Here is a 27384-nt window from a genome sequence, read left to right on the forward strand (position 1 = left end):
GTGTGTGTGTGTGTGTGTGTGTGTGTGTGTGTGTGTGTGTGTGTGTGTGTGTAATGGTGTGTACATCAAGCATTGAAATTGCAAATGATCCATTTACTCTGCTGCCCAACACATGATGGACCGAGTTAAGCATCATGTTCAGACTCCCAGGTACCCTGAAAACCTCCCACGAACAAGCTAATTCTCTTTAGCCTCACCTGCTACTCCGTCTTTAAATTAAGACTAAATGGAAGACTTCATTGAGGCCTCATATCCGGATTCTGTGCTGTGAGCTCTTTCATGTTCCTAGGTTATGAGCCTGAGAATAATTCTTAGACCATATATCCTTGTCCTCAACACACATAGAGACTAACATATAGAAGAGTTAACACATTGGAAACTCCACACATCTCCTAACTCCAAACCCCCTGATTTTGCTCCATTGCCCTGTGGTTTCCAGTGTTCTGTCATTTAAGCGTTCAGTCCAAATACTGGTCTCAGATATGCTTGTTTTTACTGACTCACAACTATATCTGGTCTGAAATGGCCTGACCCCATCCTCAGTATTCATCTCTTCACATTCTGTCTGAGGCTTCACCTCCAAAAGGCTCAACCCTCAGTCTCTCATCAAGACACACAATTCTCTCCTCAATTCTTCAGTTTCCTTCCCTTCCTCTTTTCCTTCCTCCTTCCCTCCCTCCCCTTCTTTTCTTTTCTTCCTAATCCCTCACAGAATATATGACATCTGACCCTGTGCTATAGTTTCATTTCATTAGGTTAGTGACTACTTTCATTCATCCATGTATCTTCCTCAAAGCATCTAATAGGATACATGTGATTTAAACAATGAGTGTTCCATGAATGCCAAGTACTCATCATGTCTGAGACTTTAGTGGTAAGAGGTTGGGATCGTTTATAATGTTCAAAGTGGCTAGAAATGTAGGAAAAATAAATTTCCTCTCCTGAACTGTAGATAATAGTTTCATATCTTAAAGCAATGCATGGGTGTACACTAAAAAGTGTCGTGGTTCTCTTAAACACTATACACAACCCTATCACATTTTAATCTCATTGAAAAAAACACCAAGTACATTTAGTAAGCTACTTACTACCTTTTTTTTGAGGGAACATTTGCTGTCTTAAGTGATTTTTTTTTTCTGTTTAACACACCTTTAAGTAGAGAGGATGAGCCTATCTGCGGAGACTTGAGATGTCATGATAGGTTGGTACCCCTTGTGGGCCTTCTTCTCTGAGCAAAAGGAGAGAAAGGAATGGGGGGAAAGTTGTGGGAAGGTGAGACTGGGAGAAGAAAGGGCAGGGGTTGGGATCAGGCTGTAAAGTGATTAGATAGATAGATAGATAGATAGATAGATAGATAGATAGATAGATAGACAGACAGACAGATAGATAGACAGACCTCTGACCATAGTGATAAGAGCTATCAAGTGTTCCCAAGCACAGGAGGGTGTGAGGTACATTAGAAAGAGAAGTGAATGAAATGGCACTCTCTCCAAACAGATGCAAACGGCCTAAAGAGAAAGGAACAGAGAGACAGGGTGTCTGTGCACATACCTGGGGTGGATTAAAGTGGGAAGCCAGGGCTGTGTGGAGAGTTTCAGAGCTTCGGGACGGGGGGACACTGGAAACATCAGTGTTGACATGAGACATGAGCACACGTGGAGATCGTGTTTCAGCCACTTTCAGTTTCTCTTTGTGTTTTTTTCCATCTGTGCCAAAAGAAAAATCAACAAGAAACATATGTCCTGAGTTACCATGAGTTTGTGCTATAGATATTGATTAAATAACCCTGAAGCAGAAGGCAGAGACTCTAGTGGACAACTGTCTACTGTGATGATCTTATCAGTGGCAGAAGAGCAGATTACATAGTAGGGCAAAGAGACCCGAACAATGATGTCTTTTTCATGTGATCAGAGACTGCCTGAGTATAAGGCAGAGTGGTTAATTCTCATTTCAGTCATGTTCGGGGTCCAGCCTAAACTGAAGTGGGGACTGAGAACTGCGGGGGTGTGGTCTTTTCTATTCTTCCCAGGAGGCCAAACTCTGTAAGTCAGTACCTGTGAGTGCAGACTCCCAGGTTTTTCTAATGAGATCTTCCAGTATTTCTACCATATGGGTCCAGATGCCATCAAACACTTCTGCTGCCACTGCATCTCGGACACAGTCGTGAGGGGAAACGGGAGGAAGCCCGTGTCGGTGCCACTTCCTGCCACGGAGCGTTGGGCTTTGTCCAAGATGCTCATCTCCACTAAGGAAGAAACTCATTCGTATCACTAGAATAGCCAGGGTTAAGGTTGAAATAGTTGTCTGTGTGTATTTCTTTTAACTTCCTGTCTGTCTGTCTATCTATCATCTATCTTGTAAATATGTGTATATACATATATATCAATACATATAACATCCTCTTGTTAAACAGTCCATTGTTGTTTTTAAAATATACGGTTTTAATTTGTCAATTGTATGTCATCAGAACTGGGAAAAATAGAACAGATGAGAAAAAATGACTCTTAAATTCACTGATATTTTTTATTCTTTTTCTCTGAGTCGCTAGTTCTTTGTTTATGTTCTGATCTCTGTTATAACTCTAACTATCCGGGGGCCTAGTCTCTTCTATTTTTCATGTGTAAAGTTTACTTTCTCTCTATACATACATACATAGATACATATATATATATTACTGTCTATATGACATATATTGTGTGGACATGTGTGCCACAGCATGTGCATAGGAGTAGCAAGATAGCTTTTCAGGAGTAGGCCTTCTCACCAGCCCACATCCTTTGTTTATTTCTAAACACAGGCATTTAGTGCTATAACACCCCTTTTTGAGTTCCTGTTCTTGGGAGCCATCAACTTTGGTGTGAGGTATTCCCATCTCCAACTGTCTCGAGAAGGACTATTCAGGAGCATCTGCCTAATTTCTCTCTGGATGAATTCTCTTGATTTACTATTGATTTCTATTTTAATTCCACAGTGGCCAGAAAAGACGCTCCATGCGACAGACTTTCTAGGACTTCATTTGGTAGCTGGTTACTTTTTAATGTATTGCTTTTTAACCAGGAGTCAAAGTGTTATGATATATCACTGTTGTTTAAAAGAAAATACAAATTTAGCACCAAAATTAGAAGTTCCTCTTGGTCCCCAGGAAGCTAAGTATAGGGACCCTGGAGGCCCAAGGCATGAGGTGCCAACACCCTTGACCACTGTCACTAGTAGACCAAACCCTTGCTTTCTCTCTAGTACATTCTCAGGAAAAATGAAATGTCCTCATCTAGCATTTACACTTCCTATCAGGATCTAAAACCTTTGGAGTATCTCTCTCTCTCCCCTTCTCTCTCTTTCTCAAAAAAGGAACCTTTTATAAGTAACAAAGACCCAAAATAATAAAAGCATATGATGAGTTGATATTATGCTACAAAGTAGGCCAAATACAATTCAATTTACTCCTGTTTTCTGTCGAAAGCAAAATATTCCTCAACGTTTCCATCCACGTGGTACACCTCTTCTTTCAGGGATGAATACGGTGCAGGATCAGCTGACTCCGTGTCATCTGGGTCTGACAGGGCAGAGTCTGAGAGTACCTCGGGAACTATTTGAGAGCCAGAGATACACAACCTAGTAGCGAAAACATTCCACATGTGAGTTTGCAGCATAAAAGAACATCACACTTGCATGACGCTGAAAGACTTCTAACTTATCTATGTGGTACGATCTCTGAAACACCACCAAATATTACATTTGATAAAGCTCCTATCTTCTAAAAGCTTGTGTGCATGTGTACCTGCATGTGAATGCAGAAGCCAGAAGACAACTTTGGATGTTGGTTCAAGAGGTATCCACCCTGTATTTTGAGGCAGGTTCTCTTATTAATTATCCTGGAGCTTTTAGAGAAGAGTGGGCTGCCTGGCCAGTGAGCTCCAGGGATTTGCCTAGCTCCAAATCCCTAGCAGCAGAATTACAGGTACCTGCCACCAGCTTTCTTCTAAAACATTTAACCCCATAGATGGTTAAAAACTTTAAGGTTGTGCCTAGAGGCATGGCTCAGCAGCTAAGAGCACTCATAGGCTGCTATTCCAGAACACCCGGGTCAATTCCCAGCATCCCCATGGCAGCTCACAACTGTCTAGCAACTCCAGTTCCTGGGAATCTGACACCTTCACACACACACAAACACAGGCAAAACATCAATGTACATAAATCAGAATAAATAAACAGTAATGGTTTCTTAAGATCATGAAAAAATATATATAGCTACATCCTCCGTGCACTTAGGAAAGGATTTGACGATGGCACAGTCTCCCATATGCATGAGTGGCATTCAAAGGATTCATCACAACATCTTAGTGACTGAAAGACAGCTGCACAGAAAGAATTTTATTCTTTTCTACTAGTGCCTCGAGGCTGGAGCCATCACACAGTGAGGTGTTTGATTCTATCTTTTGGAGTCTTTGAAACATGCACTGACATAAATTCCCTGTGCTCAAGTGTTTATTGCATGTATGTTTCGAATGGGTGCATGCCCCAAACACATGTGTAACACAAAGCATCAGTCCAGGATCAGAGTATCTGGAGGAAAATATTGTGCCTCTCCCCCCATCTCCCCCAACCGCCAACCCCTGCTGAAATCCCCAGCATCCCCAGCATCGTGCAAATTAGTTAGAGCCAAGGCTCACTGAAGACTGAAGGACAGATACAATAAAGATAATATTTTTTGGTTTAAGTATTTTGAGACAGAGTCTCATGTACCCCAGGTTTGCCTCGAGCTTCTGGAAAGTAGCTGAGGATTACCCAATCCCTGTACTTGGACCTCCCAAGTGCCCAGGTTAGCACGTGTGCACTACCATGTAGCATTAGTAGCATGTGTACTACTAATAATTTTTTGTGCAAGCTACGTCTGCAGACTTACTCTCTGCTGCTGCCAGTGTGGTCAGGGACATGAGGTAAAGGCTTGTGGCTAGCAGAACTAGGCAGGCTCCCCTGGAAGTGTTGAAAACCTTCATCTGTTGGTGGGATGAGCTGCCTTCCTAACACCCTGCAAGGGAAGGAAAGCCGAGACACTGAGAAAAAATGGTTCACGACTTTAAACATAGGATACAATACTGGTTCTGAAGGACGCACAGGATGAGGTGTAGTTTGCACTGGGGGGCGGGGGGCAGAATGGCTTTATTCAATCTGGACAAAAAGTGTGAGCAGAAGTGTCCGGCTCCTCCACCACTTATGTTCATTGGTTGGTCAGGGTACAAATCAGAGTCATAGTTACCTTGTGGGAATGGTGCATGGCTTAGGGAGAATAGATGTGTGACCTGCATGTCTATTGCAGGCTTTCTCAACCGATAGGTCGCAACCCATCTGGTTGCATGCCAGATATTTACATGGTGATTCATTTCAGTATCACAATTACACCTGTGAAGTAGCAACAACATAATTTCACGGCTGGTTGTCACCGTGGCAGGGAAAACTATTATAGGGTAGCATGATTAGGAAAGTTGAGAACCACTAGGGCAAAGAAGCTCAGAGAAACTCACTGCAGATGGTGATTTGCATAGGCCCAGAGAATTAAAATTGTGGGGAATGTCGAGGTAAGCCTTTTGGAGGCCCACAGGAAAGGGCCAGTGACGCATCAGCGACTCTGGCGACTCCTCGAACGGTCCTGACCTACTGCACACTAGGGACTCCTAGCACACTAGTGAAGTCTCAAAATGGATCTGAGCTTAAGGCAGTGACTGCCTCCCCCTTCTTTACCTAAGTCTCCTAAGTTGACCTTGTTCCTCCACATCTCCCACATTTCCTCATCATCGCACCAACCTGATTGATTGTTAGTGGTGCTTGAAGCTAGCATGGGATGGTCTGATTGGCCTTTGAATCATTTAAAGGCTGTCACACTGGACAGCAAAGTTAGGTCTGCTCCTTCCAGTCTGGTCTCTGGAGTCTGATTCCCAGGATTCTGCGTGGGCTCCATCACCACTCACTGCCCTCTGTTCCTGATCCCCACAAAAAATACACAAACATACACACGTCTTATGGGATTTTCCTTTTTCTATCTTCTCTTCTTGGTTTTCAAATTAAAATGTAAGATGATGATGAGATAAACAAGCCTGAGCTTCTGGCATTTTGGGAAGTGTATCATGCCCAGAGAAGGGTACGCCCACAATCATTTACCCACTGCACATGTTGAATTTTTTAAGGGGCTTATGAAGAACTGTTTAAAACTGCCCAGGCAAGATCTCGTTGTTGTTGAGTATTTGGTTTTGTTGTTGTTGTTGTTTGTTTTTAAAGCACGGCTTCACGATATACCTCAGCTTGGCTTTCAACTACCCCCCCCCCCCCCTTTTCCCCCCCTAAATGCTAATACGTTTTTAAAGTTTCCTTGTCAAGCCAATGAGAAAAGCCGTGTATATTTATCTAGTGAACTAATTCATCCTCCTCAGCTCAGAACTCAAGAACACTACAATGGATTTTTTTCCCCCTAACCAGCAAGGCTTAGTGAAGAAGGCAAAGCTTCATTCTCACCATATTTTACATTTTCAATGCAGAGAATAATAAATGTCTCCTTTGATGTGGAGAAGAGTAGAAAGAGCGATAGGCTAGGGCCATCGAGCAAATGATCACTCAGCCTCTGCAGAGCACCACTACCTCCCCCACCTGCCATCCCCACTCCCCCAACACCCCAAGCTCATGCTCCCAGTGATGACAGATGCCTTCCCCTCACACAGAGTGAATGTGGAGATAAAGGGTCACTCCTCAGATTCTTGCATCTGCCGTGCCTATGACGACATTCTGAGAAGGACCTAGATTTGCTTCTGACAAGTTGAAAGGCAAGTGACACTGCCTTGTGTCAGGTTGTCCTTCGGACCTATTATAAAGGCTGTGACTTGTCAAGGAGGGCCTGAGCTCGAGATAAGCACTCCAGCTGGGTAACTGCTCTCAAATTTGTCGGCTGAATAAACGGAAATCAGTTGTGTGTAGATCGGAGCCCGTCCCAGAAGAGGTTTAGAGCCGTGTGCATACCTAAGATGGAGGGAACTTCTTGTCCACTCGCTGCATTCAGCCAGGAGATTCTGGGTCTGGGGACTCACTTTCCCTTCAAATAGCATTTCCTCAACCTCCCAAAACAGCTGCTGGACTTTCTGTGCATTGACTTTGTCAAATTCCTAAAACGGAAGTTTCAAATACCAAATTACATGCATATTCAAGTGCCCCTTATATACATATTCAAATACCCAATTACATACAATATTCAAATACCCCTTACATACAAATTCAAATACCCCATTACATATAATATTCAAATACCCCTTACATACATATTCAAATACCCCACTAGTCTATGCCCACATCGCCCTGATATACCTGATCTCACCACATAGAAACCTCACTAGAAGCTGTAGAACACAGGCTTCATAATAAATATTTACAAACTGAAGAGCACTAAAGGAGAAGGAGTAAGACAAGGTGGAATCATGGACTCTGTAGCCAGGTACTTGAGTGTACCAAATTTTACTTTTCTGGCCAATGACATCCTATATTAAGTCTCACATTCATTAGCTGTTAAATAAAAGTAAGGTTTACAACAGCAATTATGAGACTCAGTTGAGCTTCCTCATAGATACAGGTACGAATCTTTCCATAGCCATCATCTTGGTGGCTGGGGGTGGGGGAAAGACAAAGGAGACAAAGGATTTCCAAATCTTAAGGAAACCAGAACTATAGCTAAGTATGTCACCCATCTGAGAATTCCATAGTCACAAACTACAAAAAGTAGGGTTAAAGTTGATGGCCTTGTCTCAGATTAGAAGGTAAAAGTGAAATATCTGGCTTAGAATACTGGGGTTACAGGTAGGGGGGCCAGGATCCTCTAAATCATGGGTGTGTCTCACAGATTTTGCTTTTCTGAAACTTTCTCTTATTTGAGTTCTTAACTGTGGAGGCTTTATGTCAAGTTTCTAGGCACTGGATACTACTTAAAAGTCGTGTGCAGTATAAGTTTAGGCAGGGTTGTAAGGTGGGAAAAACATAAGAAAGCAATGCTTAAGGCAGGGGAGATAGCTCATCATGTAGAGTGAGGGCCTGCTCTGGATCTCTAGCATCCAAGTGAAAGCTGGGGTGTGGGACCGTGTACCTGGGAGATGGAGACAGGCTGCACTAACTCCAGGTTCAGTGAGAGGCTATGTCTCAAAAGGAAGGAGTGACAACGGAAGCTATTCAGAGTTGACCTGTGACCTCTGAATGGTGTCACGGTCAAGCGTATGTCCTCGCACACAAATAAAAGAGTGCCCCCCAGGGTTGTTGAAACTATCAAAAGACATACATCGTCTCTCCAAGAAGAAACTGAACTCCTCTCCGTAGAAAATCCCGTGGTGGAACTCTGCGTGGAAAAGCAAGACCATGAACTGTGGGCCTCCGTGGGGGTGCGGCTCCCACTGGACGAAAAGGATGAGGGGGAGTCACTGCAGGAAGGAACACAGGTGATGGACATCATGAGAGCTGGGGAGAGGGAGCATTCCCGACAGGCTTGGGTTCTCTGGGCCCGCTTCCTTGATTGTATTTGCGAAGCCCACTGTTAAGCAAACTGGCTTAATGATCAATTTGTAATGCATCATTTTTCTACTTGATCAAAAACCAAACGGTATTGCTGATTCATACCACCACCACCCCGCCCCGTACCCATGATGGGTCACCTGCAGCATTGAAAATGAGTGCTTCTCACCTGGCGTATTTATCAATGGCTTTCTGTACGTTTCTTGTAAAATTTGTAGGTAGAGGATCTCTGCTCTTGGCAGGGCTGTGCTTCCTGAGGCTTTCGGAAAGCCCCCTTCTGAAAAGAAAGGAAAACAGAGAGGTCAGACAAGGCTCTAATGGGATCACACAGGTGTCATTTACTGGTTTCTAATCCCCTCCTCTTCCCTTGCCACTGAGGCTTAGGAACTCCTTATTTCACTTTTTCTTAGAATCAAGGTTGTCAATAACCTACATGAATTTTTTTTTAAATAATGAAAATATAATAATTGTGACAAGGGCCAGAAAACACAGAGTTGCCCAGAATAGTTGACTGTGCTTCTGACATAGTTCTTTTGCCAAGGCCCAAGGCTTGGCAAGGGAGCACGGGCTGGGTTCATGTTGTTCTTTAAATGGGACACTTTGAACTTACATAACCCAGCAAGGAATGAGCCAGCCAGTGCTCGTTACTCCCATATCAGTTCTGAAACACACCAAGCTATTCCGAATAACTCAGAAACCATTCAAACATTTAATTTTACTACTGTGCACTCTGAGTTTTGAAGGGCTCTGAAATACTAAAATTTAGTGGAAAATTAAAATATCTCAAATCTAAGTAAACTATTAAACCAATGTGGCACAGTTCACGTTAATCATTAAAATGCCCTATCAACGAACCTTCTAAAACATTTACTTCCCCCTCATCAAAACATCTTCTGTGCCTTTAGCAGTAAACCACTTCTCTTTGGTAGTAGAAACCATAAGTTTCCACACAAATAAAACACATATTAACTTAAAATGAGGGAAGACGACTTTAACTTTCAGTATTTCAAATAATGACACTGCTCAATACACTTTAAAAAAAATAAAGGCTGGCTTTGCTTTTAATTAAAACGGTACCTAACTTTTAATATTTGTATTTTTAATATAACTGGGGATACCCCATCTTTACGTGGTGCCTACTTATCGTCTGCTATAACAAAGGGATTCTTTTAAAACTTAACACTATCTGAGGAGATTATCCAAGAATATCTGCCGTCCACTGATTGTTTGTGTGTGTGTGTGTGTGTGTGTGATCTACAATATTTAACAGAATTGTGTTATTTTCCATCCCTGATACTTATATGTCTTAAGAGTCTGAGGCAAAGGTGTTAAAGGGGGCAGAGAAAAGGACATAACATAGAGAAAGCATTTACATTTTTCTTTCTTTTCTTTCTTTTTTTTTTTTTCTGGTGTTGCTGGACTTGAACCCAGAGACTCTTTATATGAGGCAAATGTTGTGCTGCTGAGTCACATCCTCTGCCCAGCTACTATGCTAATAAACCACTTTCTGTTGGCAAGCACTGTTCAGCTGTTTCTAAGCCATCTTTAAACATCCTTTACATTGTGATTTAAGCTTTTAGGTAACCACAGAAATCCTTATAAACCAGCTTTTCAAAGGTCAACTGAATATTACATCAAATAGATGTGTTTTGAACAATAGGGACTATAATTTAGACGTGAGCTAACATGCCACCCAGATGAGGGATGGTTTGACAGAAGACTTCAGCATCTTTCCTTCTGACACCTTCTTCATACTGGACTTCATAGTTACTTCTCTTGCCTGGGTCTCAACACCCACGTCTGTAAACTGACAATACAACACTGATTGATGCCAAGACTCAGGCTTACAGAGCAGAGAGGAGTGGGCCCACCACAGGATGGAGGTACTAACAGGCTCGCTCTCTGGGGAGCATAAGGCTCTAACGTGGTGTGTTCAAAACAGTCTATTGCGGCTCTTTTGCTTCTCATGCTATGGTATTATTATGTTTTAGTCCTTAGGCTTCTCTCTTCTCCAGCCACTCTCTGACCTATTATTCCATGCTTAACTTTAAACATCTTAATCTTCTGTGAAAAGTCAACTCCTCCATATTCTACTCAGCCTATAAAAATATGCAAACTTACACGATGGATCCTATCCTGAAAGTATTCTAAAACTTATATCCAGTTTGATGCCTGTTAAGGTTATGCTACCTAATATGCAGACATTTTGATAGTTTTATGTTAGTTCTTCCTTTATGCTTAAATTTTGGAAATAGTAACAGTTTACTTGAGTTCACCTTTGAAACCAAGGTATATATTTCCTTAGGCTGGGTTGAATGGAGCCATAATGCACTATAACTTGCTGGCACATCGAAGTTAGGGTTAAATACTGATCTCCACGAGTTCCCCCACTTACTCTGTTTTTATTTTTAGTTGTGTTTTGTTTTGTTTTTAAGTGTTCTTATGATAACCTGCAAACCTCAGGGTCAAACTGTCCTGTAGAAGTTCAAGTGTTAAACAGTCTTCAAGCCTTCAAAACACCATTCCTCTGTTGGAAAGGAGTATTTGAAATTGGTAATGTCTCTAGATTAAAACGCAGGACATGCAAGTTTTCAGAGTTTGTGTTCTTTCTGCAGGACTGCGTGTTGAGCAAGGGCCTTATGCACACCAAAACCAACAAGGGTCTGTTTTTAGACTGTATAGCAAACACACCCCAGCGAGGCGGGGGTGGGGTGGGGGGCCTCCTTCGAAACATAAGATGCAAACCTAGTTCTCTGAACTGCTGGAGAAAGAAGCCTTCTGGTTGGCAGTAAATGCTTCTCTGAGCAAAGAAACGTCACTTGGGAAGGCCTGCTGATGTCAGCAAGCCACAATTTCATGAATGAATGCAGGAAGGAACACACAGAACACACAGACCAGATAGATCTCGCCTTTGCAGGCCGGGGTAAAAAAAAAAAAAAAAAAAAAAAAAAAGCCACGCACTTCTCACAAAACCAAGCCATGATCTAGAACTCATTGCATCCGACCTGGGGGAACTTACCCAATCACAATCAGCCCCAGGTTCTGGCTCTTGTCCCACAGGCCGGGCCCGGAGCTTGGAGGCCTGGGCAGCACGGTGCGGTGGCTCCCCGCGCCGGCCCCACGCGGGGCGAGAGCTGTTGCATGCCCCCGCGTTCCCGGGGCCTCGGCTCTGCGCCCGCCCAGCCCTGCGCCCCGAGGCCCTCTAGCGCCCCGCCCGCATCGGTGGGACGCCCGGGACCCGCGAACCCGCAGAGACGCAGCCGGCGTGGCTGGCGTGGCCCATGGGTGCGCCGGATCGCGGGGATCCAGGCACGGCCTCCTGGTCCAGACCCTCAGGTCTGGAGGAGGCTGGATGTCACCCCGAGGTCTCCCGACCCTCCGATCCCTCCTGCCTCCCGCCCGGACTGGACTTGGCAGAATCGTGGCCAGTACTCCCCGCCCCTTCCCGCCCTCTCCGGCTAGGACCTCCGGAAAAGCTGGCCACTGCTTCTGCAGATCACAGATTTCTTCACCCAGAGACCAGAGTTTTGGTGGCTTCCCTGGACTAACCCTACAGACTGCTCTAATATCTGGATTTCCCAAGCCCTGGTCCTTCCAGCCTCGCTTCTCCAGAACAGCATTTAGATTCCTGAGAGAGACGCAAAGAACTGTACAAGATTTCACATCCCTCCTCCTGGCAATCAATGAGATGACGGGTTTCAGGCGAGAAGGCAAGAGAGGTTTAAAATAACCCTGCCCCAGATCTAGTAAATGCAAGATCAATTATTCAATTAATTTGGAGCTTTAGGTCTGATGACACACAAGAGCAGCAAGCAAACATCCTCTCCTGCGCTGCAAACAGATGCCCAAAGTCGCACAAAACCTGCTGTTTTTCTGTAAACCAGAGAGCATCATTGATGTTTGACACATTGGTTTATTAATGAGTGTGTTTTCTTGCAAGTTTTTGAGATGTGGTCACTCTTTGTAGCCTAAATTGGTCAGAAACTCGCTATGTGGCCAGGGCTAGCCTCCAGCTTTAGCAATCTCGTTGCTTCTGTCTCTTAAGTGACCACTGGGAGTTACAATTTTGAGAGATCATTGTGTGTGTGTGTGTGTGTCCCAGATGCCTACTTTTGAGTATCAGTACATCACAGACTTACAGGACTGAAACCATGGTTCTAGACCCATCCTGCCACTCAGTGGTAAACTGCTTATCTAGAATATATAAGGCCACAAGTGCATTGTCCAATTGAAAAAAAAATCTAAATACTCTAAGGTTGAGGCCCCATGAGAATCCCCTCTCACATCACCCCCCCCCTTTATTCTCCCCCCCCCCCCGGAACATCAAGTTTCATCAGGACTTTGCACTTGCTCTCCCACTGAGGCCAGACAAGGCAGCCCACCTATGGGAAAGAGACAAAAGGCCCACCCTCCACTTCCTCTCTAGTTGTTAGTGGACCCACATGAAGACCAAGCTGCATATCTGCTACACATATGTACGGCGCCTAGGCCCAGCATGTACATGCTCTTCGGTTGGTGGTTCAGTCTCTGAGCAAGCCCGGGTTAGTTTACTCTGTAGGTCTTTTTGTTGTATCCTTGACCCCTCTGGCTCTCTCTATCCTTCCTTCCAGTCTTCCACAAAACTCCCAGAACTCAGACTATTGTTTGGCTGTGGGTCTCTTTGTCTGTATCCAGACAGAGGCTGCAGGGTGCAGCCTCTCAGAACACAGTTATAGCAGACAGCATAATCACAGAGTATTATTAATAGTGTCAGGGATTGGCTCTCTCCCATGGGATGGGTCTCCAGTAGGGACAGACATTGGTTGACCAGTCCCTCAATCTCTGATCCATCTTTATCAGCTCATTTCTTTTAGGGAGGACAAATTTGGAGTCAAATGTTTTGTGGGCCGGTTGGTCCCCCTCACTCCACTGGAAGTCCTGCCTGGCTACCGGGGATGGCAGTTTCAGACTCCGTGTTTTCCCTCCCCTGTTGTTAGGAGTCTCAGCTAAGGTCACCTCCATAGACTCCCAAGAGCTTCTCCCTTCCCAAAGAAGCCTCCTCCCCACCAATTTCCGTTCTCCCTCCCAGCCCTCTCCCCCTGAACCCTTTCCCCACACCTGATTCCCACCTCTGAGAAGCAACCCCCCCAAACCCCTTTTCATGTTAGCATGTACATCTTCAAAGAGCTACAGGCAACTAAGAAATGCTGAGAGTAGGAGAAATAGCCTTCCCCAGGGAATGGTTATCCAGTATCAAATCATCAGCCCTGAAATCACACACATGTAAGGAACATTATATGGACTGAGCAGGTTTTATTTATATTATAGAATTAGGAATATTTATCCAAACACATACACATACAAATATGTATATATAACAACAGTTTAAAAAAATAGAGCTTATGAATCTGAGAGTGAGGTGGGGAGAGGTACATGGGACAAGTTGGGGGAGGAACGTAATGGGGGTAAAGGAAGGAATTGTATTTTGATTCTGAAATATTTTTTTAAAGGCTGAAAACTCATTTTTCCCATGTTCACAATCTGCCTAATTCAAAACATGCTGTCAAGACTTGGGTTTCTGCTCCATGTGATATCACTTGGATTTTGCTGGGTGGTTGATCTGGTCTGGCGGATCTGCACAAACTTCACACAGCTGTCTATCCAGTAGGTAGAGAAGTCACTAACAAGTGGCTAAAAGCCTGATTTCAGTTGTGACTCCCTTTCCTGTAGTCTCAAGACTTCTTCAAGTAGTTCCTCCAGCAGGATGACCAACACGGTAACACAGGACTCCAAGAATCTAGAGTTGACACTGTCCACTCTTTTGAAGCCTGGCCTGAAATCGTATAGTGCCATTTCTGCTACATACTATAATTACAGCAGTCACGGAGTACAAGGCATGGAGAATAAACCCTACGTCTCACTGGGAAGGATGTCAAAGAGTCTCCAGCCATCATGAATCCACAGCAGTCCTCCTGAAGGTCAAAAGTTATTGCACTGTGCCTGCAGTCATAACACTGTCAGCAAGACCAAGTGTGGAGGGGAGGGCTGGTTACAGGCCATTTCCTCTGCATCCTGAAGGCCTGTGTGCAACTGTTATCTCTGAAGAGTATGGACTCTTGGCTTGGGCCCACAGGCTGTTTTGGATCCCTGGAGTGACATACCATAGGACATAAGATACCCACGGGAAGGCAACTATTCATGAGGGCAGTGCCACACATTGGGTCAAAAATAATCATAATCTGAAAACCATCTTGTCCCTTCCAGAAAGAAGAACTTCTGTGGATTACCTGGGAGAGCTAAAAGGCCAGTTCTGGGCTGAAACAAATGATCATTTAGTACATGTCTAGACCGAGGTTGTTTAATTATTCAGTCTTGCCCTTGATCAATGTCTTCTGTTTAAATCTGAAACTCATGTGAGGATCCAGATGAACGTGGCATCACCAGACCCTTTATTGGTTTCCTTTCCCAATGTGGTCACATTGAATAAAACCCCTTTCTGTTCTTTTTTTTCCCCCTCCAGTATTCATCTTTACCTTCATTCTAATTGGCATATGGCATGGATGGCAGAGCCTATCGGGTTGCCAGAACCATGGCTTTGGCCTTCCAAGACCCAGTTGAAAGAGGAGCCATCAGCCTTCTACCCAGACAGTGAGCAACAGTCAGTGGGATGGGGATGGAATGACAGTTGACCGTCTAGTTCAACAAACACAGCAGTGGGGGGCACCAGCAGGCATCTGCTGGCAGTGCCCTGGTGAATAAGCATTTCTGTTCTCTGCCTTTATTCTGCTGTTTCCATCCTCTGTTATCATCAATGCTAAAGTGCTTGTGCCACTGCAACCTATTGAGGAGGCTTACAGCCTGCTTCCTCCCAGAAGTTTGCATAAGGAGTCCAAGTGCTTCCTTCTTTTTCATCCAAGGTGGTAGTGCCTTCCGTTGCTCCAGCAACACAACTGTCCCGAAACACATTGCTGTTTACTTAAATTTCATCAGATTTCAATAATCGTATGCCACACCATCATTTGTGAGATGGCCTTTTGGTGTATCTCAAGACTTCTGATAGGATTTTTAGGATCTTTGAATGAAGTTATATATATATCTATATATCCACTTCAGCTGTTTCTGGGTCTTTATAAGGCCAAACCTTTGACTTCAGCTTCGTAGCTGTGCAGAATCTGATCCCTGAACAGAACCTACCTCCTAGTATCGCCTAGAGAGACAGTCTTACCTTCAGATCCTTAGGCAGCCACTGTGCAGGATCTGAGCTGAGACAATGGTCATCTAGTCCACGCCTAGACTGGGACTGCTCAATTATGCATAGCTCTTGCCGTGACTCCTATTTCCTGAGGATTCTATTCAACGTCCAAATTGTTCCATTTTAATTTATTTCTACGACAGTTAATCCACATCTGTCTTTGCTCCAATTTCAAAATCTAGAGCAATGTTCCTTGCTTAAGTAATAAGGTACTAAAACTTTTCTCATTCAATGGATCTAGACCATCCATCAATGCGCAGAAGATAACAAGTGAATACACATTTATAAATGAATTCACTTATAAGTTAACATATTTATAAATGAACACTTATTTATAAGCACAACTACACACACACACATATACACTTGGTTCTGTTTTTTTACAGAACACTAACTAATACCTAATACTCTAGTAAAAATAGAAAAAAAAAGTGAGTTCAATTACTAGTAATATTAATGGCAATTGGCTCATTGTGACAAATGTACCTTCATAAAAGATGTTAAAAATAGAGCCTTCTTAAATATGAACTTTTATTATTGTAAAAATTGAAAACTATACTTAACAATATTTGCATTAACCTTCCTTATTCTTTCCCCCCTGTTATTGGTTATCTAAGAATCTAGTATGAAAGTATTGTCACCCAACACTGGAAGAAATCCAATAGATGGCGCCATGTTCCTTTTTTTTGTAGCTATAACCCTTGTACTGACTGAACACAATGCCACATATTTTTGTCATTCTTTGAGTTTTTGTTTATCTAGTTTTTTTTTTTCAAGTCCTAGGATTTATTACATTTTTCATTCCAGAACAGATAGAGAATCTTGTTTAGATCAAAAATCTCTTTTTCTGTGGCAATTATCTGGAAAAACACAGCACAAAGGAAGTGCCATAATAGTAGAATCTCCCAGGGTGGATGGAGAGTTTTCAGTTTGTCAGGCAAATAGAACCAGAAGCTTCATATCCTACTTCTTAGCTTCAAACCTATCCTGAGTGATGTTTCTCCCCTATACAGAAGGAAAAAGCAAGGTCAGCAACATTGTGCAAATTCTCAAGGGAAAGTAGTTTTATCCAAACTAGCCCAGTCTTACCTCATGTATTTACCTTATAGAGATTTGTCTCAAATTCAATTCACTGAGTTCCATTAGCGTTCTTTCCATTGTATGTTTTTTTTTAATTTACATACAACAAATATGTCCCACGATCTTTACTAACATTTCTAAAATATGTTTTGTAAGCCAGGCCCTGCTATAAGTGCTTGGTATAAGAGAGTATTACTCATGTTTCACAATCGTTCATTGTGAGTAAAAAATAAATATGTAAGTAAGTAAGTAAGTAAGTAAGTAAGTAAATAAATAAATAAATAGGAAAGGAGAGGGCTTGACTGCTCCTAGGTATGGTGGAGGAGAAGGTTCACTATAGCCATTGGGAGAACATAGACAGAGGCAGACACATCTGAGAAAGTCAAGCCCCTGAGCCATGTGAGGAGAGGGGGAAGGGAAGGATTCAGAAAGAGAGGAGAACCAGGTGTAACAGCCAGGAGGCCAAAGGTACAAAAAGGGCCAGGCAGGGAGTCAAAATAGCTGGATAATGTGGGGAAAATCCTCCGGGAAAAGGGCAGCCTAGCGCCTAAGCTGGAGACGTCAGGGTAGAAGGCAGAGCATGCCAGCCATACCCTGTAACAGGCAGGGACTGAGGGACACCGAGAGAACTAAGTCTGCTTTGATATGTCAAACAGGTACCTCAGCTGTTTGTCCAGGTTTGAAACTTAACAAGTCAAGGGTCTCTGTGGTTAGTCCCACTCTGTGGGTCGAGAATCTAAAGCAGAGAAGCTGATGACTGACAGATGTTAGCCACATGGAATATTCAGCACATAATTTAGCCTGCAGGGTACAGCTCCAGAGCCCTCTCTAGGTGACATGAAGACTCTACGAGTTATGTTATTTAGCAAAGAAGACAAACAAGTTGCTAACTTGAGAAGTGAAAACAGATAAAAAAAAAAAAATGTACAAGACTTGTTACGAAGAAAGTGAGAAAACACAAAGTTGTACGAAGTTCACTATCTCGTCCAAGATCATGGAAAGATTCAGGATTAGTAGATTACTTACAATAAGACACCTGGCCAAACTCTGAAAAGAGATGCTGAAATCTACAAAAGGCATCAGTTATTGCGTAGAAACATGACACTGGAATTATCACACTGCTTTCATCAGGGAAATGGAAATTTCACACTTTAAGTTGATACATTGGAAAAATGGGTTCAATAGCATTCTGTAAGAGCCAATATTTTTTCTTGAATTTTGAGATTTAGTTTATCAGGAGACCATGAAAGAAGAAAAAACACAAAATAGATTTATGAAAAAAAAAAACAATAAGCAGTTCACTTTCTCAAGTTATAACACAAATATAATCTAATTTTTCTATTTTTTTTTCATTGTTGAATTTTGTGTCTTCATGTAAGTGGTACAGCTGAACACCTCATCTTTGTAGTAAATCCAGGGCTATTACCACTGATGAGTACAGCATTTCACAGAACTGAAGTGTTAAAAACAGAACATGCTCATGATTTTTCTGGTTCCCTATTTGTGAGTTCAGCTACTTGCAAAAATTTGTGACCTCAAAATCAAGCCTCAAGTATCTCATGCTCATTCGCACATGACAATGTTTACTAGATTTAGTGCATACCACCAAGAGCTTAAAACTGGGCTGGTACTTGGAACATACTCAAGATACGTTCATGAATATTGTCGTGTGTGAATGGAGCACAGGCTTCCAGCAGAGATCATACAAGGTGACCATATTCTTGTTTGGGCTCTTGTCTTGTGAATCCTCGGCTAAGAACACTCCCCAGGGATAGGCTTAAGTGTTGTGTCATGCTGTGGTGGGTGTGAAGAAACTACAGTGTCATTCAGGCATGAGGTACGTTGCCATTAAGGGTTGTAAGGTTTATGTTAGTGAGTCAACTATGTGTGTGCGAATAACTTTTGCGTTCATAGACGCAGACACACATAGATAAGATTCCACGTTGATCAAATCATAAAATTGTTGAGTCTAGGGTCTCACAGGAACCAAATTGTATTTTTCCTGGGAGCAAGATTCCAAGTTCTGGGATGGCAGGTATGTACCAAGAAGGCCAGTTCCCAAATTCGCTATTTTGCAACAACGTTGTGGAGCATCACTGTAAGAAATAAGGAGAATCACTCTGTACCCTCACTCATCCTTATAACCCGCTGCTATATAATCTCTTTTAAAATCTACTGTTTAGCTTCAAAATTCTGTTAATATATGTCAAGCATACAAAAACTTGCAAAAACCTGTAAATGGAGATACCTTAAGTGTTACAGTTAGTTCTAAGTCTAGAGAATCTAAGTACAGAATGAGTTATGTCTCCTATCTCATGGTCTCCTGTTCCCACTGATTGAAACTGAGTTCTGTAGTTCTCAGTTTTTAGCCTGCACCTGTATCCCCTGAGTATTCGTCAAAATATGAGTCATTAGACCTTGCCTTACTCTTTCCATTTCAGCGGTTATGGGGTGAGAATTTGGGTTTCCCACAAAATCTCATGGGTTCTGCTCTCTGTGGACCCAAGCTGAGACCATGAGAACCATAGCTCCTATTCATCAGTTTTATGATTCTATATTTCTGTCCTACATACTCTTCCTCAAAGCACTCATATCATGTGAGAGTTGGCCTTGTATTCAAACCTCAATAAGTATTAGTCATTTAATTATTACATTGTTTCCTTGCTTATTGATTGGTGTGTGTGTGTGTGTGTGTGTGTGTGTGTGTGTGTACTCCCACATCCAAATCCAGGGCCCATATCAGGAGGTCAGAGGACAGCTTTCAGGATTGTTCTCTTCTTCTACCATGTGAATCTAACTCAGGTCTTCAGGTATAGTAACAAGTACCTTTACCTACTGAGCTATCTTACCAGCATTAGGCCTCTGATTAAAGGGTGGTGAAAAGGGCTTGACTGAAACTTTCCTATTTCAGAAGAAGAAAGTGAGGCCTCCAACGAGTCACTCCAAACCAGCTGCAGAGCTGCAGGAACCCTAGCTCTCGTACATGAAGTATTTAGCCAGACTTCCTCCCATAATTTCCTGCCATCGCCCTAAGTAAAACCTAGTCTGTCTTTGGGTGGGAACACAAGCTGAAGGCCCTTTCTAGCCAAAGAACAGAACAGAACAGAACAGAACCGCCAGATTCTGCGTAAGGTTCAGATAGCTAAGTGATACTTAGTGCTGAGGAAAAGTACCCTTGAGAGAATACAGAAGTTCCTCTTCAGCTGAGCAAAGCTAAAAGGAGAACTTAGTTTACAAGAGTCTAGGGGTGACTGTGCTCTTGCTGTTTGCTTCCTGCCTCATGAGAACTGAGAATCCAGACTTCCTCCACTGTGCACAGACAGTGCTTAGCACCAAGTTGGGCCTGCAAAAAAGCCTCATGTTCTAATGTCACACACAACTGTATTTCTAGCTGACAGCCAGAAAATAATTAAAAGGTGGGAAATAGAAAATAAAGACTACAACCTTCCATGTTTTATTTAATTCAGAGGTTGGGGGTGTGTCTACCATCTGTAGCATCTCAGAATAGCAAGCAACTGGGTGAGAATCTTGAAGTGCTTGTCATGAAACATAAGAATCCTCCCCCCACACACACACACACTTTACATTCATTAAACTGTTATCTTTTAAAAAGGCCAAGGAGATGGATGATAGTGATGATGGCTGCACAACATTAAAATCTACCCACTGCCCTAATTACATGTAAAAATGGTTACAATGATATTTTGATATGTGCGTTTATTCAATTTGAAAACACACTTCCCAGCTTTCTAGAGTATTCCCATCTTGAACGAAGTCTAGGAAGAACTGCAGGACACATGATGGTTTGAATACGAATGGCCCCCATAGGGTCCTAAGTTTGGATATTTGGTTCCCAGTTGTTGATACTGTTTGGGGATAAGAAGGGGTATGTAACTAGAGGCAGACTTCAAGGTTTCACAAGATTTGTGCCATTCTGCCCACCCCCCACCCCCCCGCCTTGTCTGCCTCCTACGTGCCGGTGCCGATCAAGATGTAAGCTCCCGGTTGTTCCTACCACCATCACACATTTTAATCGTCTGAAAGCATTAAAATAAATGCTTTCTCTTATAAGTTGCCTTGATCATTCATTGTGTTTTGTCGAAGCCACACAACACGGAACTAAGCCATCTGTTTAGTCTTTGTAAATATGCACACTTGAAAGCAAGCGGTGAAGCAGATAATATTATTCAAAACCCTCAGCAACAGCACATGTGCCCTGGTTTCACATAGCTGCAAAGCAGCTTAAAGCAGCTATGGCTCTGACTCTCAGCACATTCTTAGGATACTGCCTTCCTTGGGGTTTCACCAGCATAAAATATGTTGGTAAAAAACACACTGGCCTCAAGTGCAAAGCAGAGAAAGAATCTATGGAGTCATTTATTAATAGCTTTGAGGAACTCACTTAGGTTGTATTTTTCCTTTTACATAAGCACTAGGATGTTAATGATCTCTAAAAAGTTTAGGCAAATCTACAAGATCTATTACAAAAATTCAAATTCCAAGTGACGAAGTATTGTAAGATAACCTGTAGGTGTTTTCTTCATTATAGAATGCAAAATAAAAGCAAATTTTGCTAAAAGCAGCATTTTGCATACATGCCTCTAATACTAGCCAGGCACTAGAAGGCACTGGCTTGAGGCCAATCTGGGAAACACACTGAGACCCTGACTCAAAAGTACCCCCGCATAAGTGTACCAAAAATAAATCAAATCATTACTAAACTTCATTCATTTATATTTCCTGAGTTGGCCTCAAACCATGGCATCATAACCTCAGCATCCCAAATGCTAGTCTTAGAGGCATATGCCACCACCCCTTCTAATTCTTGAGTTTAAAAAAAAAAGTTTTCCTGCTACTGATGATTTAATTTTCAGATTTATGTAGCACGCCTTTGAAGAATTTCCTTTGATTAAACTGGGTCATAATAGAAGGACAGAAGAGATGGCTTAGGAATTAAGAGCACTGGCTGCTCTTTCAGAGACCAAAGATGGAGTCTCAGCATCCACCTGAAAATAAAATAAAATATAATAAAATAAAATAAAATAAAATAAAATAAAATAATATAATATAATATAATATAATATAATATAATATAATATAATATAATATAATATAATATAATATAATATAATATAATATAATAGCTTAAAATAGGCTGTAACTCTTGCTCCAGGGACTCTACGGCTCTCTTTTGGCCTCCTAAGGCATAGCACACATTTGGTAAGTGGATGTGCTGGCTAATTTTATGCCAACTTAATACAAGCTGGAGTTATCCGAAAGAAGGGGACCTCAGTTGAGAAAATAAAAATGCCTCCATAAGACCCAGCTGTAGAACATTTTCTTAATTTACAATGATATGAGAGGGCCCAGCCCATTGTGGGTGGTACCATATTTGATCTGGTGGTCCTGGATTCTATTACAAAGAAGGCTAAGCAAGCCATAAGGACAAGCCAGTTAGAAGCACCCCTCCATGGCCTCTACATCAACTCTTACCTCTAGGTTCCTGCCCTGCTTGAGTTCTGGCTGTCACTGTTTTTGATGACAGTTATATTGAAGTGTAAGTGAAATAAACCCTTTCCTCCCCAGGCTGTTTTGGGGAAGATTATGGAAGGACTTTAAACATTTGGGCTAGAAAAGCCACTGAGTGTTGAGAGTTCAAATGAGCTTGGAAAGTAGAAATGTTGAGAGCAGTAGAGATGATGAAGGCCTGGCTTGTGAGGTTTCAGAGGAAAGCAAAGACTCTACCAGGCCTTTCGTGTGAAGAATCTGAGGCATCAGGTCAGCTGAACCTGAAGAATTGACTGTGATTAACAAAAAACCAGAACTACTAATGTCAGGTCTTTGCTTTGCTGAGACAATGGACACTGGTCAGCTGGGGCTGAAGAATCAGCTGCGACTAAGAAGAGACCAGCATCATGGAGGTAAAGTCTTCTGGGAAGTGTTTCCTCAGGGTCAGCACGCAGAAGCTGTGTTGCAGAAGTGGCCACAGTTACGCCTCCTGTTGGCTGTGGATCTTGACAGTGTCACAGTCACCCAGGTGGTATAAAAGGGTCATGGATAAACAGTAGCTGAGACTTGGCACTTTGTGGCAGGGCTGGAATCCCTGAAGAAAGCCCAGGAGAAGCTATTGGCTAAAGTGCAGCCCCATTGCGGCAAGCGACCCCAGTATTTTTTGAGAGGACAGTAGCATGGGATCATCTTCAAGAACAGGAGCATGGGTGGCATGGAGCTAGCCCTAGTCTAGAAGAAAATCCGTGTATGCTACACAGAGTGGAGCTGGAGAAGTGACCCAAGCCCCTTGGAGTAGCCTGTATAATTGGACATTGAGTTATTTGCACTTTTGGAGTTCCATTTTGCTTTGATTTGATTGTAGTTGTGCCCTGGTTCTCTCCTCTGCAAGTAAGAAAATCTTTATTTTTTATTTGACAGGAGCCTACTTTGAGAGACTTTGAATCTTAAAAGACTTTGGAGTTTAAAAGAGATTGACTATGCTCAAGAGATTGAATTTATGTGTTAGCGTTTTTAAAGACTGGGATTTCTAAAATCTGGAATACTTACAGTGTTGGGTATTAGTGTATGGCTTTGGGGAAGACTAAGAAAGGAAAGGTTAACAATCATGTGTTTGTGTGTCAACTTGAAGAAGGGTCAGTTGTGCTGGCTAGTTTTATGTCAACTTGACACAAAATAGTGTTATCTGAAAGGAGGAAACCTCAACTGAGAAATTGCCTCCATACGGTCCAGCTGTTAATCCGAGATGATGTGGGAGGGCCCCGTCCATTGAGGGTGGTGCCACCCCTGAGCTGATGGACCTGGGTTCTATACGAAAGCAGGCTGAGCAACCAATGGAGAGCAACTCAGTAAGCAACATTTCTCCACCGCGTTTGTATCAGCTCCTATCTCCAGGTTTCTGCCCCAGCTGAGTTCCTGCCCTCACTGATTTTGATGATGATGAACTGTTACATGGAAAGGTAAATGAAATAAACCCCCTTCTTTCCAAGTTTCTTTGGTCATTATTTTGTTTGTTTTGTTTTTCATCACAGCAATAGCAATCTTAACAAAGACAATTGACAAAACACCCATACACATTAAAATATATATTTATAACCAGTTGAATCTGGAATATAATATTATACTGAGATAACGCCAATGAAAATATTAAGGAGCTGAGTGGTGCCTTGATCTTTGCTTCTAACACTTAACCAGTAACAAGTTAGGTTTCTGTCTTCCGGTCTTCTTGGAGATGATAGGTAAAGCCAGGACAAATAGTGACTCAACTACAAGAAATGCTGGTTGACTTTATTTCTGGTGATTCATTGCAATTTCAGGGCTAGCTGGCTTTACAAATTTTGTATAGGGTAGGTAAAACCCTTCCCATTAAGAGGTCTCTTTCACCAAAAGACTTTCTTCATTTTAATGTTTTGCAATTTATGAATCTTTCATGTTTTTAGCTAGGAATTATTTTGTCCTGTTAGTAAAGTTGTCTTTAACCATCCCAAGGCATGATTGTTTTAAGTTTTCTTCTACAGCAGTGGTTCTCAATCTTCCTAATGCTGCAACCCTTTAATATAGATCCTCATGTTGTGGTGACCTCCATCACAAAATTATTTCATTGATACTTCATAATTGCAATTTTGCTACTGTTATGAATTGTAATGTAAGTATCTGATATGCAGGATATTTGATATGTGACCCCTGTGAAAAGGTCGCTTAAACCCAAAGGGATTGCAATCCACAGGATGAAAAACACTGTTCTAGAAGTTTCATAATCTAAATTTTCCTGCTTATAATTCCAATCCAGTTGAAACTGTCCTGAGCGTGGATGAATGTAACATAGGTAGTCAAGGTTCTTTTAAGTTTTAAAAGATTTCCAGTGGACTTGGATCCATTGAAAATATTATTGCCGATGAGTGCATAAAGAAAATATATATAATAACACACACATATAATACACACACATATATACTATATAGTTTATGTGTATATAATATATATATGTGTGTATATACACACCTATACACACACATATACATTGAAGTTTTAGAAGCAATTCAGAAGGATGAATTCTTCTGCAGGAAATGTATGGAACCAGTAAGCAAAATTAGTTAGACTCAGAAAGAAAAAAAATTGTATTCTTTTTCTCATATGGGGAATACATGTTTCAGGTAGGAAAGGAGAAAGGAGTGGGGAAACCATGAAAGAATGAGATACGGAGAAAATGAAAGATCTAGCAGAAAGAGGAAGAGCAACAAGAGAGAGCAGCGGTGGGCGGAAAGGCTGGAGTGCATTACATTCATGTAGGAGAGAGTAATAATGGCGTCTTCTATTTTGTTTATTAAATATATGCTGCAAACAAAAAAAAAAATTGGTTTTCTTCGATAAGGCAGCTTTACCGCAGACAGAAAAGCTTAAACACACATCTCTCCCTAGTAGTTCTGGAATGCAAGATCAAGGAGCCAGTGTCTTGGTCCATGGCAGGAGTCCACATCTTAGCTTGTAGAAGGTCACCATCTCCCAGAGTCACCATGCACCTCTCTCTCTGTGAAGTGGAGAGTGGAGAAAGACCTCCATTTCCTCATAGGAACTCAAGTCCTATTGGAACACCCCAGCTGTCCAACCTTAATTATTTCCTGAGAATCCTTTTTCAATACCTCAAAACAGTGGGGACCAGCAATTCTACATATGAGCCTGGGAGTGAACATCCAGCCATTTGTCAGCAATTTCCACAGTGCCATCTCAGCAGTAACTGAGTATCCACACATACAAACTTCTGGCTTCACTCTTACTCTCATGTCTCAGTAGTCTCATGCGTTCTTGTTTGCTCTTACTATAACTTTTAATACATTTAAGTATTACTTTAATACATTTAAGTATGTTCAAGTAACTATTACATTGTCAGATTTTTTTCCCCAAGAAATAGTATTATTTTTCTGCAACAAACTGACTCTAAAGAATTATATGTACACAACTATCCATTGTAACCATGGATTTAGCTCTCCTTTTCGTTCTGTTGACTGTTGACAGTAATCTTTTGTATGCTCGAATCTTAGGTTTGCATTTTGAATCTAAAACACAGTGTTGATCATTGGACAAATTCACTTCATGGTTGTAAAAATGATCTTACCCTACGTCTTAGAATCCCTGTCTTTTTCCATCTGATTTTGATTGCCACAGTCTTGTGGACAGATAGCACAAACATACTTTCTTTTTTTGTTCTTGCATCTGTAGAGGAAACTTTAGCAATTGGTTTGCTAAATAATACATTTTTGCATATTTTTGGTATATGTATCTGTGCTTATAAATTAAGAATTTTTTGCATTTTCTCATAGACTGGTCCTTTTATCTTCATGAAATAGCCCATGTGGTTTTCACTAATGCTTCCTGTTTGAAAGATTAACCTGCTCTGATATTCTAAAACCCACACTGGCCCTCTTGTGTTTAGAATGGTTTTATGTAGCAACATTTCACCATACAGAAACATTTCTATTTACTTATAAGTAAGCAATGTCGTTGGTAAACAGAACTGAATTTTTCTTGGCTTACACTCACAGAGGATTATTACATTTATTCCTCAAAGCAGACTGAACTGGTTACCCAGGCCTCCTTAATCCAATCAGGAGCTGAGAAGGTCTGAAATAAGTTTCAGAGCCAGACCAGCTGGCTGATTTCCATCTCGCCCTAACTCCCGAGGATGCTTTGAAGTTTCTGAGATTTAGCAGTTGTGCAAAGTTGGTAGTTGGTCTGAAACAACCTAGTCTGTGGTGGCTAGAAGGAGAACAGGGGAAGGTTTCATAGGAAACATAGTACAGCATGTGATGCAAATGGCCATTCATTTTCCAAGGGAAACCATGCCAAATTATACAGTCTTTTCCCTATGATGCAAGAATAACTCCTTGCTTGCTTATAGATAAAGTCAAGTTGCCTCCTGCTTCATAGTCACTAGGAGGCAGAATCAAACATTTTCACCAAGGACAGCAGATAGATAGATAGATGATAGATTCAAAGTGTGTTAACTTCCTTACCAACTGAGATATGTTAAATAATAATGTCGAAATTAAAATTAACATTGACCTTGAAAATCACAAACAGTATGAGCTCTGAAACACAGCAGATGCAGTTCCATTAAACAAAGATTAGCTCTTAGCCATGGTAAAAACGCAAGGGTGGGGTTTTCTTATTAAAAGATAATTAAAAGGAAAGGAGCTTAATTGCTATGCTTTTAAAATCACTAGTTAATAAATCTTTGAAATTTAAAACACTGGGTTTTTTTTTAGATTCTCAAAGTGATTCCATTTATTTTAGAAATCAATGATCAAAAATGATCCCCCAAATTAAATATTAGCTTAACAAAATATCCTCATTGTGTAAACATAAATATCAGTGCCTAGCTAGGATACAGTTTGTCAATATTTAATTATAATGTTTATACTATTATAATTGTAAATAATTATTTTATTACAAAATTTAATTATATTATCATTTATAAATTTATTGTACAACATAATTATAATATTACAATAAATAATTATTACAATTATAAA

General features: G+C 41.6%; 1 protein-coding gene and 1 long non-coding RNA gene across 3 annotated transcripts in view; one reads left to right on the plus strand and one right to left on the minus strand.

Annotated features, from left to right (window-relative positions):
• The window catches only part of LOC129666481 (uncharacterized), a 41662-nt gene that overhangs the window by 12181 nt on the left and 2097 nt on the right, over nt 1–27384 (plus strand). The gene's annotated exons all lie outside the window — the stretch shown is intronic.
• Nucleotides 1–27384, minus strand: part of Fam149a (family with sequence similarity 149 member A) — a 48278-nt gene that overhangs the window by 10824 nt on the left and 10070 nt on the right. Inside the window, exons 2-8 of one of the 2 annotated variants that reach the window (XM_055593591.1) lie at nt 8705–8812; nt 8306–8444; nt 7006–7148; nt 4904–5029; nt 3442–3612; nt 2055–2245; nt 1552–1706 (exon numbers count right to left, since the gene is read on the minus strand). In XM_055593591.1, the coding sequence (XP_055449566.1) occupies nt 1552–1706; nt 2055–2245; nt 3442–3612; nt 4904–5029; nt 7006–7148; nt 8306–8444; nt 8705–8812 (1033 nt within the window). Of the gene's footprint in view, nt 1–1551; nt 1707–2054; nt 2246–3441; nt 3613–4903; nt 5030–7005; nt 7149–8305; nt 8445–8704; nt 8813–27384 lie in introns of those variants that run through there. The other variant, XM_055593590.1, reaches the window with a different exon arrangement.

The sequence above is a fragment of the Psammomys obesus genome, unplaced genomic scaffold (genome assembly GCF_907164565.1).
Source record: "Psammomys obesus unplaced genomic scaffold, mPsaObe1.curated_primary_1811, whole genome shotgun sequence".
Classification (NCBI taxonomy): Eukaryota; Metazoa; Chordata; class Mammalia; order Rodentia; family Muridae; genus Psammomys; species Psammomys obesus.